General features: G+C 33.9%; 1 protein-coding gene across 3 annotated transcripts in view; it reads right to left on the bottom strand.

Moving 5' to 3' along the window:
• The window catches only part of LOC127875959 (RNA polymerase II elongation factor ELL2-like), a 65,506-nt gene extending 54,290 nt beyond the window's left edge, over positions 1–11,216 (bottom strand). For all 3 annotated transcript variants that reach the window (XR_008047527.1, XR_008047528.1, XM_052420738.1), the window contains exons 1-2: positions 10,919–11,216; positions 1,624–1,671 (exon numbers count right to left, since the gene is read on the bottom strand). Coding sequence is in view for 1 of the 3 variants with exons in the window: in XM_052420738.1 (XP_052276698.1) it covers positions 1,624–1,671; positions 10,919–11,050 (180 nt within the window). In the remaining 2 variants the exon portion in view is untranslated. The remainder of the gene's footprint in view (positions 1–1,623; positions 1,672–10,918) is intronic.
• Positions 11,217–17,134: the final 5,918 nt, after the last annotated feature.

The following is a 17,134-nucleotide window of genomic DNA, read 5'->3' as shown; positions in this document are numbered from 1 at the left end:
CTGTTGTCATGTAATACAGAATTTATTACATTATATTTGTAAATGATGAAAACTCGGCAAAGCATCAGTTTTATCTTTATCCAAAAACTTGTGTAATAAATTCCATATTACATAACCGCTCATACAATACATGTATCTCTATATCTCTACATTCCAAACAGCAATATCATGTTAACATGCATAAGGTTTGGTCAAATTGTTGTCAATGGAAACAAAATAAAACTGGAATAAGACAATGCTCTTGCATCACTGGGAACTGTGTAAGGTAGTGAAGTCTGCAGTGTACAAATGCTAAGAAAGTAAACAAGGCACTATTGTTACTTCAAAAAAACATGTCAATAATTTTAAAAGTTACATAAGAAATAAATATTTATGCTTCCTGAAAAGGTGCTAGCAGACAGTCAGCATGGGTTGTCAGGTTTCATCTAGATGAATGCACATTAACAGGGATACAGTCATGCCATAGATTCATTCATCCTGCAAGTTTACTAAATAAACTCTTCAAAAAAAAAATTTCCATTGAAAATGAAAAAGTAGGAATAGTAGGAAGATTTGGTAAAAAAATAGGAAAAAGTAGGATCCTGGTGAAAAAGTAGGAAATAGTAGGAAAAAGTAGGAAAAAGTATGACCGCTTGACAGCCTGGAATAAGTAAGATCGGCAATGTAAATATTACGATTTTCAGTTAGCCTGCAGTACGGAATTTTCCCCCCGATTTTTTTGCTTCAAAAACTTTTTTTCCCGATTTTTTAGCTTTAAAAAGTAGATGCGCGTTATACATAAATGCGCGTTATACACAACGTTTTACGGTAGATCTAATTATTGAAATAATTACTGAGACGTATACTAATTTAACAAAATGCGAATAGCGTATACGATTTAACGTTGCTCTGCGCACCTGTCGCTTACATCATTTTACATTTTATCAACATGGCGGACTATACAGAATTAAATTGTGACTCGGAAAAAATGGCAAATAACGTCGTAAACGATCGAATTAACAATGGAGATTATACTTTAAAGAAGGAATTAATGAAACGTCTGTGATAATCAACGATGCATAAAAATGTTTTAGATAGCAACAACATTATTTATTTATTTGTAATCTACTCGGTGGATGTATGTCACGGAAACGAGTGTTTGCATATTGTTAGCGATCAATTTACTCGCAATGTTATTTTAAACATCTGTCAAGATTATTGTTAGAAAATGGGATAAGACAAACATGGGTTCATTTATATGTTAGTGGATCTGTGTATAATCAGATTCATATGCATACCTATATTGCTTTATACTGTTTGTCGTGCTGTATAGTTAATTGAAACAGCATGGAACTTAAATGTACATTGCAAGGTAAATATATTAATATAAATCATAGTAAGTTAAATACATCTATTACCATTAAATTTGCTTGTTTATATGTTATTTTTTCCACAACTGCTTCTGATGCGATTACATGTTTCCCCGTAATTCAGGTATTCAGGGAACGTTTTTGCCCTTTTTTGCCTAAACTGCGCGCTAAAATGCCTTTTTTGAAAGTAATGCACCATGCCCCTTTGCCCTCCTGGGAAAAACACTACTAAAATGCTAGAATGTCAATGTAATGCAATTTAAAGTAAACTTACCCCAAGGTTTCCATGGAACTGAATACTTGGCTTTCTACCTAAAGATGCCTGAAATTAATAAAGCAAATTGTTTAACACAGAAAACGTAACAGTTTTCAAGTACTTAGTTGAATTCTTTTATAACATATGACCTTTCTATTGTATTACCAAATACTGGATAGAACTGTAAATTTCCAGTCATGACAACTTTAACAATTGAAAGTCAAAATTTATCAGGAGTACAAAGTGAAATGCGCTCAGTCAGTATAAACCAACATATCAAATAAGCATTTAATTGTATTTAAAATATTTGAGAAATTACTGAAAACAATGTCTGGATAACCAATGAGATATAAAACACACTGCACTCCAAAATCCAAACATGTGTAAAATAAGTATACAGCGATTTTTCCCCTTCTTTATAAAGTACCAGCAAACGGCACTTTCCAAATTAGGAAAAAACTACACATTTCCCAATTACTGTAACAAAAATCCTAATTGAAGATTTCCACAAACAACATTTTTTTTTTAAATAACATTAAGTTAGTTTCCCTATGCAGCTCTATGACTTGAACCTATTAAAGTAAATATAATATGGACAACTTGAAAAAAAAAAGTTATCAATTTTTGTATTTGGGAGCACAAAATTAAATACCCTAATTTCTTAATATGAAGATTTCATGACGCGAAATTTCCCAATTTCAGGGTTTTTTTTACGCATAATTGTCCCAATTGGGCTGGTACCTGTACTTTTCCCAATAATGGGTAAAATAAATCGCTGGTATACAATATTTTTTTATTTGGGTGAAAACATCTCTTATGTTATGTATTCAGTAAAGCTACGTAAAAGAAATAGAGAAATGTTAATTTATTTTGAAGAGATATACCAGGGGGGCCTGCGTATACAGGAGCTTACCATGTTTAAGTGAGAAAGTTGTTGCAAAACTTCAAAGATGGCGTCGTTTTAGTGTTTTTCGTGAAGGAGTAGCGGATATTTTCACCCAGTAAGCCAGTTTATATTTATATTTCTTTTGAATGAATACGCCCTTTCGGCTCTACGGTGTTTGTGCTTCCCTTGGTTTTTTGTTTCAAGATCGTAGACGTAAGGATAAAAAAGTTATTGAAGGAAAAACGTTCACAAATTTGTTGTCTCCTTACGTGACGTTCCAGAAATGGGATGTGCAAATATCATTTTCTCTTATAATACACAGTGTTGATGCACGTGTACGGTAAAATATAACTAAAACCATGATACTTTCATTTTCCAGACGCCGTTTTATCTCTGATAACTAATTCATTGCCAAAAACTATTGGTTTAACCCCTCTTTTTGGAACTGACTTCCTGTTAAGCACATTTTGGGACATGACTTCCAAATACACGCACTTTCTGTCGTGATTGAATTTACCATTGATATGAATGTTTTAAAGAATGTTTATATGGCAAGCGGTTCAACGCATAATCCCAAGAAACTAGGTTTCTCATGAGAACCTAGGTTCTCAGAATGAGAACCTAGGTTCTCATGAGAACCTAGGTTTTCAAATGAGAACCTAGGTTCTTATGAGAACCTTGGTTTTCAAATGAGAACCTAGGTTCTTGTGAAAACCTAGAATAACAAACGAGAACTTAAGTTCTCAGAATGAGAACCTAGGTTCTCATGAGAACCTAGGTTCTCATGAGAACCTAAGCTCAATGTGTCTATGAGAACCTAGGTTCTCATGAAAAGCCTAGTTTCTCATGAGAACCTAGGTTCTCAAGCGTAAACCAAGGTTTTCAAATGAGAACCTAGGATCTCATGAGAAACCTGGTTTCTTGGGATTTCATAAACCTTGGTTCTCATGAGAACCTAGGTTCTCATGAGAACCTAGGTTCTCGTGAAAAAACCTGGTTTCTTGGGATTTCATAAACCTAGGTTCTCATGAGAACTTAGGTTCTCATGAGAACCTAGGTTCTCATGAGAAACCTAGTTTCTTGGGATTATGCGGCGAACCGCTTGCCATAATTAACCTCCAGTTGTCTCCCATTGTTTGGTACACGCTGTCGGCATATGTGTAAAATGAATAGAAATAGGCGTGAAACCGTGAATGTTTCTCCCAAAGAGTATTTTCTGAACAATGTTCAGACAATGCTCAGTAATATTCTACGAAACTTATCTGTTGAATATTTGTGACAACAGGCATTAGCCGTCGGTGACCGCCTCTTGTTCATGTTTCCGTGCATGGGTGTTCTTGAGGAATGAAATTAGTAAAGTAATCGGTCGACATTGGTCTGAACACGTTAATAAAAAATTGAACTGTTTATGAAATACATCTTTAATTGTAAATATTATTTTGAGACTAAAAATTCAGATCAATCGTTACATAATACATTGTTACAGCATTAAATGAGTTTCAAATATTCAGTTCCCTTGTTCGGGCCTCAAACGACTGTACGGTACAGTTTTCTTTTTTAAGTATGTCTGTGACCTACATGTAGGAAGCAATCATTATGGTATAAAATACAAGTTTTATCTCTATTGATTATGTGTAATAATGTATTATTCAATCGTAAGATATCGGCAACACTGTAAGAAAAACTTATGCGCTAAAGACTTTGCAAACATATTTCAATAACTTGAGATATCTGCAAAAATAAAGTTCTTAACGGCGTGTTTTCATTCTGTCCAGCCCGTGTGTAATCATATGTGAACCCAATTGTTCCTGCGCCCTGAATTATATGTGTACTAAACGAGCAAGTTTACGCCGTCCGACGCGTAATCCTGAAAACCTAGGTTCTGTGAAAACCTAGGTTCTCAGAGAAACCTAGTTTCTTGGGATTATGTGTCGAACCGCTTGCCATATTCCAAATACACGCACTTTCTGTCGTGATTGAATTTACCATTTATATGAATGTTTTAAAGAATGTTTCCTCTGTTTAAATGTATATCTCTTTCATACTTTTCAAAGATACGAAACCTTGAGCTACATTACAAAAGATGAAACATAACTTGTATTGTTATAAACTGCGACATTATACGTGGGGAGCTCACGTTTTTGCAATATACATGTACTATTAAGCAGCATATCGCCCTTTTTGGAAGGGATATTATGTCCTGATGTTATGTTAACTACTTACCGATTCGGAATCCATTTTAAACTAATTGGCGGGTGCACACAGCAGCGGATAATATGCAGGTCAAAATAGATTTTACATCCGGTGATGCTGGTTTCGACACCCGACGCATATATACATTTATGAATGAAATGCTTCATGAACGTTGACGTCGCTCTTGGTTACCAGAAAATTCCCACGTACCGATTGCAACCGTCATTGTTTACAATCTATTAAGTGCACAAGTACTGGAATTTGTATAGCGGTTTTTTGAAGGTGTATGTCCAGCGCGTGTGCCAGGAAAACAGGGCTTAATGTATTTTTTTGTTCAACTCTATAAAATTATATCAAATCTGTATGAAAAAATGTCGACGAACATTAATCTGGTGTTAATTTTTGAAAATATTGAGGCGTTCATTAGTTATGAATCATAAACGGAGCATTAATCTGCATATAAAAAAACAACGGGCGTATTGCATATTAGTTCGGAGACATGAAATTATTTCGAAAAAAAGCCATGAGTGGTTCAATTCTATATGAGCAAGTCTCGCTGCGCACGATTACGCTCTTGCTTCTCGTATATATTTGACTCTTATGAATCTTGGCAAATACCTAGTGTTTTATTTTGCTTAATCTAAATTAAGTTATGCATCCATATGTACTTTAAGCAGCATAACATGACTTCCAAATGACCAACAGCTCTTTCATATGTGAAAAAGATTGACACGAAATACCTACCCATCTATAATAAAGTTTATATTTGTACTTCAATATTATGGTTTTATAGCATTTTATGTGGTGCAATATAAGGGTTTTCTTAATCATTTTACTGTAGATTATAAAAATGTTGTACACAAAACCTGCCGACCAACTGAATAAATTCACCGATTTTAAAGAAGATGGGTTGTGGGGTGGCTGATGTACGAGCTAATAGAATGTTTATCAGCCTTTTCAGTAATAAATTATTAATTAAATGTATTTTATGACGTGTCGACCTTATTCTGATATGAAATTTTCTTAAACCATTCTTTTACTGTCTTTTCAGATGACGAAGGTTAAAGGGCGATTATAAGTGCATCTTTCGTTGCAGTATAAAATTATGTAATTAGGAATTTAACATTAGTGGAGGACTGGGATACCATTCCCCATTCATGGACCACATGAGTTTAAATGTAGAATATGCATGAGAGAGTCCTTAAACACAGCCGGACTAAAACAGCAAATAAAACAAACGAACCAAACAAAAAATGTACAGCTGATGTATTATGTGTTTTTTTGTTTGTTTTATTTTATTATTTCTACATAGACAAGTCTGACATTTAATTGCTATGAGTGCTACTTAATTACACGTTTTGTTCCGTATATGTCATGCTAGTTCCTCACTTTTTTATGAAAATAAACCATTATCTGTGTTACGTCATTTCTTCCAACGATATCTCTGCATACATTTTCAATTGTATTCAGCACTTACATACATGATAAAAAAAAAAATTGGGTCGGAATGAATTCCTTATGCATTTGACATATTAACTTACGATTAGACGGCAATGTTAGGAAAAAAGGAAATAATCTTTCTATGTGAACCAATACTTTATTCCCTCAATACAACAGTCTTAAATAATATATATTCACATATGTATAAAAGAGAAAAAAATACATGTATATATTGATCACTTCTACTGAAATCATATCGTGTATTACATTTGCACAAATCTTTCTATCCACTACAAATTCACTTTTTGCGATTATAATATAGTGACCAACTCAGAACTGGTTTAAAAGAAGGTCGTCCAAAATTTGTCACATCAAAGTCACATACATGTATCAGTATCTTTATGGTAAAACGTGTCAAATGTCATTGTATTAAATAAACAATTAATATTTAAGTTTTCATTAAAAAAAAGATCCACCGATATGCATCTTCTGAGCAGGTGTAAGGTATTCCAAATTGCTTCATGTATTCCGAATCGCAACAATGGCAGTATTTGGTTACAGCAACCTTATACTAGTATCGAAACGGCTTTACTCTTTTCTGTTTTTCATTACACTTATATTGCACGTACATGTGATTGTTTGGCGTGGTACTTCGACGTAATCTTTTTTGTTTGATTGGTGGGTTTTCATGTACCTTTCGCTTTCTAGAGCGGTACACACTTTGTTACGCCGTCTTTTTTAATCTTGGCACCCTCGACATATATAACTGGCGTCTTGATATCTGGAAATAGTAAGCATTGTATTCCGTTTAGTAGGCATAGTATTCCGTTTGATGCATATTTAAACATAAGTATGTCCATATGTGTTAAAATAAACAGGTAAGGATTACACTGTGTTAATAATACCGTCAAATGTCTTGTATTTTACACGCACCAAATGTAAGCGTTAAGTACGCGATAAAACATACAATAATAAAAATAAATAATATAACAATTAAAAAAAAAGATAACTTGATTTCCTCAAGTGAAAATGATTTCCAAAACACTCGCACCAATGCATAATTCATTCAAGAAAGTTATTTCGCATAAAACCTTCTTACATAGGAAAGAGCTGTTTATCATTTGGAAGTCAGGTCCCAAAATGTGCTTAAAAGAAAGTTTAGTTCCAAAAAGGGGGGTTAAACTGTTATAATTCGGCATCAAATGAATTAATATACATAAAAACGCGTCGAGATAATAAAATAATCGTGATTTATGTTATATTTTACTGTAAGGCCATCCTTAAAAAATTGTTTGTTTGGCATAACCCGACCCAGGTAAATTTGGGTGGGTAGGTAGGTAGGGATTTTTTTTTTGTATTTTTTTCTGACATTGAACTCAGACATATACCAAACTGAAAGGTAATTATCAAATAAAGCTCCAAGTCTTCCGCCTCTGGTAAAGATTTTTCTGCACCGTCCGTATCATTGCACGTGTATTCGTATGTCTATTTTTTCTATAAAGAACTTCGAAAATATAATATAATCGACGAAAAATACTTTATCTGAAAAAGACATGAAATAAAATGTTCAAATGAAAACAAGTAAGCTAGCAAATACGTAATTAATATACTATTTGGTTGACATATTACTTTACAATAGTGAGTAAAAAACAACAAAGTAATTACTAGTATAACATTTTAATTTCAATCAAGAACAGAAAGGTGCAACATCTTCGACATGTCTCTAATTATTTAATTATCATCCTTTAATTCAGATTGATAGTCGGTAGAAATTTGTAAAGTAATCAGCTTAAAAATAATTTATTGAGTGTTACGCTTCTTTTCATTTGCTTATTTTTTAAACGACTTTTGCCATCGGTCGTTATATTGTAGGCAGACGACAATATCAACTGTGTATTCCATTATCTGCGCATAAATGACCCAATATTACCCGATACCCGAACTCGATGTTGATTGGCCAGCTACCATATGCGCTTCAAATTGTTCATGGAAACAAAGAGAAAAATAGTTATAAAAAAACACTCCGAATTAAAATGGCAGATGTTTTCAATGAAATTTAACGAGATTTAAGCATATTCGCAAATTATATTTTTCTTGAGCCCAATTCGCTATACTTTTGCTTTGGCAAACGACAGCGCAAGCGCTGTAATAGTGAGCATTTATTCCAATAATAACACGTTCGCAATGCTCGCGCTGTCGTTCGCTATTCGAGTCATTTGCGAAAATATTGAGAATTTGGCTCAAGAAAAATCTAAATTGCAAAAATCTAGTAAAATTTCGTTGAAAACATCCGCCATTTTAATCCGGACTGGTTTTCTATATTTGTCTCTTTGTTTCAATGAAAGTATTCGCAATACAAACAGTTAAGGAAACCCGGTCTGTACCAGATTAGACATTGCTTGACCTTATTGTTAATGAAGTGCATATGGTAGCTGGCCAATCAGCATTGAGCTTGCTTACACATGACATGACGTTGTCGAATGAAACGTGAGGACGGGTGGAGCTACAATGTATTGGATAATATTGGGTTATTCATGCGCAGATGTTGTATAATTTAAATACACATTTAATATCGCTGTCTGCCTCCAAAATAGCGACCGGTTGGAAAGTCGTATTAAGAGATAAGCAAATGAAACAAAAACGTGACAATACCCGTCAATAAATATTTCTAAGCTGCAGGGAATAATCTACATGTGCGTCCCGCGTCTATGACGCACAAATATCGAAATAGACGCTTAGTTTTAAAATATGTGCGTCCACTCAGACGCATTGCTGAAACGAATCCGTTAACGCATACGGGAATCACGATAAGTACGAACCATCTTGGGTATGAGTCTAAAGTGTAGCGATGAACGCTGAGTTTAACCAAATGAGGCTTGAAGACTGCAACAAGTCTTTTGATTGGCTCTAGTCGAGCTGCTGCTGTATAATACAAACCAATTAGAATCGACCATTAAAATAGAGTGTGTTCTGATATTTTTTAGAGTCCCTGGGCGAAAAACCTGCTTTAACTTTTTGTAACTTAGTCATAAATAATACAGAAAAAATGCCTCCGAAATAAGGTGTTGAAGATTAATCCAAAACAAACAACTCTAAACTTTAATAATGGTAGGCCAACAGCTCGCAATTCGGACGTTAACAATAATATTATCAAGCTCGCAATTCGGATGTTATTAATAATAATATCATCGATTTGAATCAAGTTGAAATGTTGTAACAGGTTACATTCATGTAACAGATGATTTTATAGCCTATGTGAAGGCAAACAAGATAGTGATGACCCTGACTTTGCTTTTTTGGTTTCAACATGTTTTTGAGATTATTAAAAGTTTATTGCAAAATATAGTATTTGAGCTAGTGTGATTTAGACTCATTTTCTTCACTACTTGGTATCTTTCAAAATTTGGGACCCATTCTTTTTCAAGGTGGACTCATTAATTTTGGCCTGGGACTTATTGGTCTAAAATCTGCGAGGTCAGGGACCCATAGATAGTAAATTCTATATTATTCCCTGAAGCTGACCACTTTTTATCTTTCTACCGAATATTTACCCATCTGAATTAAAGAGTGATAATTAAATAATTAGTTGTATAGCGATAATATTACACATCTCTGCCGATTGCCGAATTGAATTGAACGGTGATAATTAATTTGTTTTTTTACTCCCGAACTATCCTGAACGACAGCAGCCTATTTTAATTAAAGGCTTACGAGAAAAACAGGAGCGGTTTAATTGTATTTAAAGTTTAGTTAATCGCATATGCATATGTCAAATAAATTCTAGATATCCTTGAAAGAGCATTCATTTAAATGACGCAAATAACCGAAAAGGATAACAAGTGGAAAGGAAAAATTAAGCGGAAAGAATTTTCGGCGAGCAAAAAAAAGTAACAAAAAAAAATTCAGTCCGGCCAATTTTAGTGGGTCGGTCGGGTTATGCCAAACAAAAGAATTTTTAAAGATGGCCTTAACATGTACAAATACTGTTTATTGTGAGAGAAAATGATATTCGAACATCCAACATCTCGAAGGTCAAGAAATTAAACAACAAATTTGTCGACAGTTTTGCTTCAATAACTTTTTTATTCCGACGTCTATGGTATTGAAACAAAAAACCGAGGTGAGCACAAACACCATGGAGCCGAAAGGGCTTATTCATTCAAAAGAAATATAAATATAAACTGGCTTACCGTAGACGCTGGCTTACTGGGTGAAAATATCCGCTACTCCTTCACGAAAAACACTAAAACGATGCCATCTTTGAAGTTTTGCAACAACATTCTCACTTAAAAACGCGGTAAGCTCCTGTATACGCAAGCCCCCCTGTATACTGTACTGTGTGAAGTCCCATCAACAATATCGAAACAAGTTTGAATGCAAATTTATTACTCATATGTTAGACTTAAAACTGAAAACATTATTCCAAAAATATATTTCATATAAGTACAGTTCAATCATGACATTGCTTCACAAACCACTGGTATGAATACTGTTGAACTTGAAACATGATTACTTAGAAGTTAGAATTGAGACAGACAATAAAGTTGATGAACATATGGCCAATACTAAAAATTGAAATACGTTATTATACATGATTATGACAAAATTATTGACTAACTATTACTAATAATACGTTTAACTAAAAATGTCAAAACTTATCAACTGATATTCGTAATACCAAATTTGGTAAAACGTTATTTTTCGTCAAGAAAATATGCAGTGTGAGCAACTTTTCACTGGCAACTCGTTTTACGATAAATTTAAGTCACGAAGCAAAGAATATATCACCCATACCTTTCCTCTTACATATTCCTCGAATATTCGTAAAGATGTATCTGTAAGTTTCACTTGAACCACTGATTTGTTTGTTGAAGAAATCGAATTTGAAGAGAGACCATATTGAAACCCTTCTTCCAGTGCAGCCATATTGGGGTCTGAGTTTTCTATATCAAAGGGGTCGTGTCATGTCCGACGATGACTATAAAATTCTAATATCTATATGAAAACACACCGATAAGTATAAGATTATAATTAAGATAAATTTATAAATATTAAAACAATTTAAAGTTATGTGGCAGCTTTTCCAATTCACAATATCTGTATGCGAATATGAATTGTATGTTCTTTTATTCTTACGTCCTTATTTCATTTAAACTGTTTTGAGAAAACCCATCATCAGTGCATCCGGTTTGCTGCAGAGGTTACAATGTACCAAACAATTGTATCACTGAGGGCAGTTGTCGACAGTAGGACGAGTATCAGAAAAGTGTTACAGATCTGGATTGATTTTCTTATACACCATAAAACACTGCGAGTTTGTTATCACTTGTATTAAAACAAAGTGACCCAATTACTTTAAAGGGACATTTTTTAACAATTTTGCATGACACCAAATTTTCTATAAATTGTGTAGATCCATTTATCAAAAATGATTATTTAAGGTAGCACACCCGTAATAGGCACCAATCCAAATATAATCTAATCTATTTTTTTCTTAATCAGCATCATTTCACTGAACTACATTCAAATTTTTAGGTAGTCTTTCCATGCTTTTTAAAATATAAAGATTTTTTCAAAACCTACCCCACACTCGGCTTTTGTCAAGTTTATGTGCACACTGGGGCTCGATTGGTCATTGTCGGCTCGGGTACTACTTACATGTACCCCGGGTACTCTTAAGTATACTTACATGTACCCCGGGTACGGTAAATATACTTAATCGTACCCGGTCGATATTAGACTGTACCCAAGTATTTCCGCCCCAAATCCGATGTCGTAAAACACGCTACCGATTATCTTAAATAAAACTTCTCTTTTTAAAAAATCTGCATTAACATGCTTTTTGAGTATGAGTTTCGATAATATAGATGCCATTTTACAGAAAACTGACATATATGTAAGTATAATTAATTCCAAAAAATAGCCGACAACGACCGATTCAGCGTTAAATTTCCCGGGTACGATTAAGTATATTTACCGTACCCGGGGTACATGTAAGTATACTTAAGAGTACCCGGGGTACATGTAAGTAGTACCCGAGCCGACAATTACCAATTGAGCCACACTGGGGTTTATGAAAGTGCCATAATTCATCCAGATTTCCAAATATAGGCATGCAGTTGGTGTGTACAGATGCAGTAAAGGTGTTTATAGTTTAAACAAGATGAAAACAGTTTTCTTTTACAGACATTTATTTTTTATAACTTGTTATCTATGGAAGAGCCCCATGAAATGTAAGTGTTTTCAGGCAAGTACACATTGGGTTGGTTAAAAACAAAGTGTCATAAAATTCAAAATAGTATCATTTAAGTAATATTTTGAGCTTAGTTTTTATAGACACACTATATACAGCAAAAATACCAAGAAATAGACAGATTTACCGTTTACTTTTTGAAAAAAACACACACAAAAACGCAACATGCATGGTTCGTATTTTCAGCAGTAAATCACCCAATTTAGCCATAACATTGTTTTAATTTCAATAATTGAAGAACGTTATAAAAATTGCAACATATTTAACAATAAACATAGCTTATATGCCATATAAAATCAAATTACTTTAGAAAAGAAATAAAACGCGTCGCAAAAAGTATACGTCGTCGGCAGGATTCGAACCTACGCGGGAATATCCCAAAAGATTTCTAGTCTATCGCCTTAACCACTAGGCTTCAGCACCTAATATTAGGCTCTTCAACCTTCGAAGAAATTGCGGGAAATCATTAGGGGTGCGCTACCTTAATATAAAGAACAAACACGCTACTTTTATTTATTTAAGTTTCTTACTTATTTAAAATAAATAATTGTCAATTATTATGAACAATGATCAAAGAGATACATACCAACAGCAGAAGGGTGATAGTATTCATATATTTCTAGTGCCTCTCTATGTCATGCCACCAACAACAAGGACCACAATGGAAATAAGGGATATTGCTCTTTTTTGTGTAATCCTTGGCGTTAGTGTGCATGCCATAGTGCATTCTATGCATTTACCTTTCAATTATGATTGTTTTTTTACTTCCTATTGTTTTATGTACATGTTGTTTCAATGCATTGTGTGTATGTATGCTATTTCTGAAATAAATCTATCTATCTATCTATCTATCTATGAATCAGAGAATGAATATATGTTATGAGTTGTAACGCCACAGTATGCCTTTGATTCAGGTCTTCTTCTTCTGATACAGCACTCCTTCTAAATAGAAGATAATGTGCAGGCGCCTATTGGTTATGGGTTGAAAACTGTACAAAAGGTGCTCAGTTGGGTGTTAGTTAAAAATTATTTACATTGTAAGTGCTTACAGGTGGATAAGGGGGACAATGACGGCCACATGAGTAAGGGTTTTGAAAACTTCTACTGTGGCTGCCACATGTATGTGGGGAGGAAGTGAATATGTAAGACTTCATCAAAATAATTATATATAGTTAATTACTCGATTCTTAGTGCCTCCTTTTGTGGTTCCAAATAAAATATCATTTACATATAGATCAATTTGTATTTTTTTGCTGTTTAAAAACAATGTTAGCTCCGGTCATTATGGTTGTACACAATTACATTCATATAAAACACGTATAATTGTTTACTTGCAACATGCACAAAAAGTGCACAGGCTTGAAGCTATTAAGTTACATTTATACAAATATGCATTAGTGGGTAAAATGCACTGGAGAGCCTTGTATTGGAAATTCTGTAAATTATAATCTGTGGTGGCTTTAAATGGTGTCAAATAAGCATGTTTCCAGTCAATAATAAATTATGTTCATATAAGGACATTATAAACAAGAAATATCTTTAAAAAAGATATACGGCGTTGATTGTGGTCGATGTTTATGAACGATCAAAAGTTATCTCTATGAGATAAAAAGTAGCGGATGCCTTTTTTCTGCGCAATTCTTAGCTACATCACAAGCAAATCAATTACGGGGTGTTGCGCCAGATTTCGTGGCTTATTTTGCTTTATGTGATATTATTACTCAGATATCTATATTTACAGAATAGAAAAACACAAGAAACATGAAAATAAACGAGTGCATATAGGTCAGCCGGCAATACTCGAATCTTATTTAATTGCATAATTATAGTATAGTGAATTATTGTGCTCATGCTTAATAAACTGGTCTAAATGGATAAATATTTCTAATTAATTTTATCAAAATTGGTCCTTATCATGCAAATGTTGAAAACATATTAAAAATCGATGATTGACCTACCACAATTATATCGCCGAATATCTTTATTTAGTATCTTTCTGATCAAAACAGACTTCAAGTGCACAAAGTTTACGAGACGGCGTTTATATAAAGATTTCTGCAACTGACCGCAAACTGACCTTGATACCTTGCGGATTGGAATGCAATGCATTAAAGTTAGGTAACAATTCTGCTGCTGAAACGACGGCTTGTTTACGCCAACTGTACACGACCAAGGCAACAGCTGTGCCTAAAATATTGATATATCGACAAAGCGACTAAACAAACTATTTACTCCATCAGACAAAAATAGCATAGATTCCAATTTTTTCCTTCAATGAAAAGATCGCAACCCCTTCTGCGAACTCCGGTGATAAACTGTATATAAACTATGACTTTCACACTCTGGCCGCGAATTGACCCGAAACCTCGCGGGTTGAAATGCAATGCAAGTAAGTTCTAAATATGAGAATATAGCCTTTAGTATAAACGCTTTTGCGCTGGTAATTCTCTGAAAATAAAAGGTGAACGCGCAAACTGTATTTATGTCGAAAATTGATTGTAAAACTGTTCTATCTATTGAGCCTTTTCATTAGAGATAAAATTGTTTCATGCAGTAAAACAGTGTTACAAAGACGCGGATATGTTTCCAATATTCTGGTGTTATACTCAAATCAGCCAATGAAATAAATGAAGTGTATTCATTCGTACCTAGCCGCGGGAAATTTTATTTGAATATTATTGGACACTTACAAAGGTCAAGTCAGGGTGAAAAGCTGGCTTAATACAGCTAACGCCGAAAAAATTTGTTCCCATTGACTGTCTTGTTTGGTTTTATTTTCGTCTATGGTTTGTTGTAGATTTATACAAGTATTTACACCCTTTTTTTTTCTTTTTTGTACATTTTGAAGTAATGTATTAATATTAAAGTTGAAGAATTCCATTTCAGATAGTTGTTGTTTGTAAGCTATCGGGATACTTTGGATGAGTGTGTAATATTTAAGAAAGTCTGTTGAGGGTAATTCATAAAGGGTTTTAAAAGCTCCTAATGTATACAAGTTTTATTACCTAAAGTCATATACCGGTACTAGTATATGTTCTAAAATCTTTATACTCCTATTAAACCAGTTTAGATAACTAAACAAGTTATATTGGATATTTTCTATTGTTGAGTTATTCCATATAATCGTTTTATTTACATGTTCTGCTCTTTCATTTGATGTAATCGTGTTCCAAGAAGAAATGACATCTCTGAGAAATACATTTTTAAAGTTTGAAACAATATGTTTTTAATGAAGTGAGAATTCAAATAAAAGATTTCCACCACATTTATTGAGTTAGTTTTGATAGAAAATTTTCAACTGCCCTGCATAGTTCATGTTAGTTAATCATTTAACCCAAGTGGCCTTATTTCCATGTATAAGAGCAGAAATATCAGTGAGTTTAAGCCCTCCCTGTTCGATTGGTTTAACAAGAGTTGTTCTTTTTATTTTTTCAGGTTACAGCTCCATACAAATTGGAATATAGATGTATAAACTATAAATGCTTTTTATTATATCCTGATTAGGGGTTGGGAGTGCTGACAATGTAAAAACAAGAGCACCGCCTTGCGGGTGCAGACCGCTCATCTTTTTTTCTTTTAAAGGTGAAGGGACCTATCTCAATACTTCAATCACAAAGGAGGGAGGGTGGGGTGGAGAGGGGTGTATAGTGTTGGTGTGTGGTCATTTATTACATTATCTTCCAAAAATAAGGGAAAAAATGCAAAAAATAATAATTTCTTGGGTGGGATGGTTGGACGGCATTTGAAAAATAAAATAATAAAAAAATATTTTTGTTTTGTTTAACCATGTTTAAACAAAAAATTGGGGGGGGGGGGGGGGCGGGGGGTAAAGTGTGAGGGTGAAGTCATTTATTAGATGATCTTTAAAAAAAAAGAATAAAAAAAAGAAAAAAAATGACAACCAGAGTTATGCAACTTTTCCTGCACAGACCCCTTAAGATAGTTAGTAAGTGTTGCAAGTTATGAAAGCAATAGTTTTGATACTTTAGGAATAAAGTAGACCTAAACACAAAACTTTACCAAATTTTCAATTTTCTAAGTATAAAAAGGGCACATAATTCTGTCAAAATGCCAGTCAGAGTAACATAACTTTGCCTGCACAGTCCCCTTATGATAGTTAGTAAGTGTTGCAAGTATGAAAGCAATAGCTTTGATACTTAAGGAACAAAATGGACCTAAACACAAAACTTAACCAAATTTTCAATTTTCTAAGTATAAAAAGGGCACATAATTCGGTCAAAATGCATGCCAGAGTTATCTAACTTTGCCTGCCCAGTCCCCTCATGATAGTTAGTAAGTGTACCAAGTTTGAATGCAATAGCTTTGATACTTTATGAGAAAAGTGGACCTAAACACAAAACTTTACCAGACGCCGACGTAGACACCGACGCCAAGGTGATGACAATAACTCATAATTAAAAAAAAAAAATAGATGAGCTAATAATTTTTGGTTGGGCAAATGTTTTAATCACTCCGACTTTTCCAGTAGGATTTTTTTTTTATTTAAAAAATGAAGTATGTAATGGAGTGATGCAAAAGGGCTACTAGTACACTGCCTTGGGTGCAAGACTTTATTAATTGAGTGCAGCAAAATTCACCCATATGGCTATTGCCGTCAGGAAACTTGTTCGTTGGGTCTGAGGGGGAAAGTGTGAGATACAAGAGATCTCCTGTTCCTGATACGACCATGGATGAGCCTGGTATGAAGCACCTCGTACACCACAGCTTGGCTAAATGCATTGTGTGTAAGATAGGGT

Source organism: Dreissena polymorpha, chromosome 4 (genome assembly GCF_020536995.1).
Source record: "Dreissena polymorpha isolate Duluth1 chromosome 4, UMN_Dpol_1.0, whole genome shotgun sequence".
Lineage (NCBI taxonomy): Eukaryota > Metazoa > Mollusca > Bivalvia > Myida > Dreissenidae > Dreissena > Dreissena polymorpha.
This window is presented reverse-complemented; position numbering and strand designations above follow the sequence as displayed.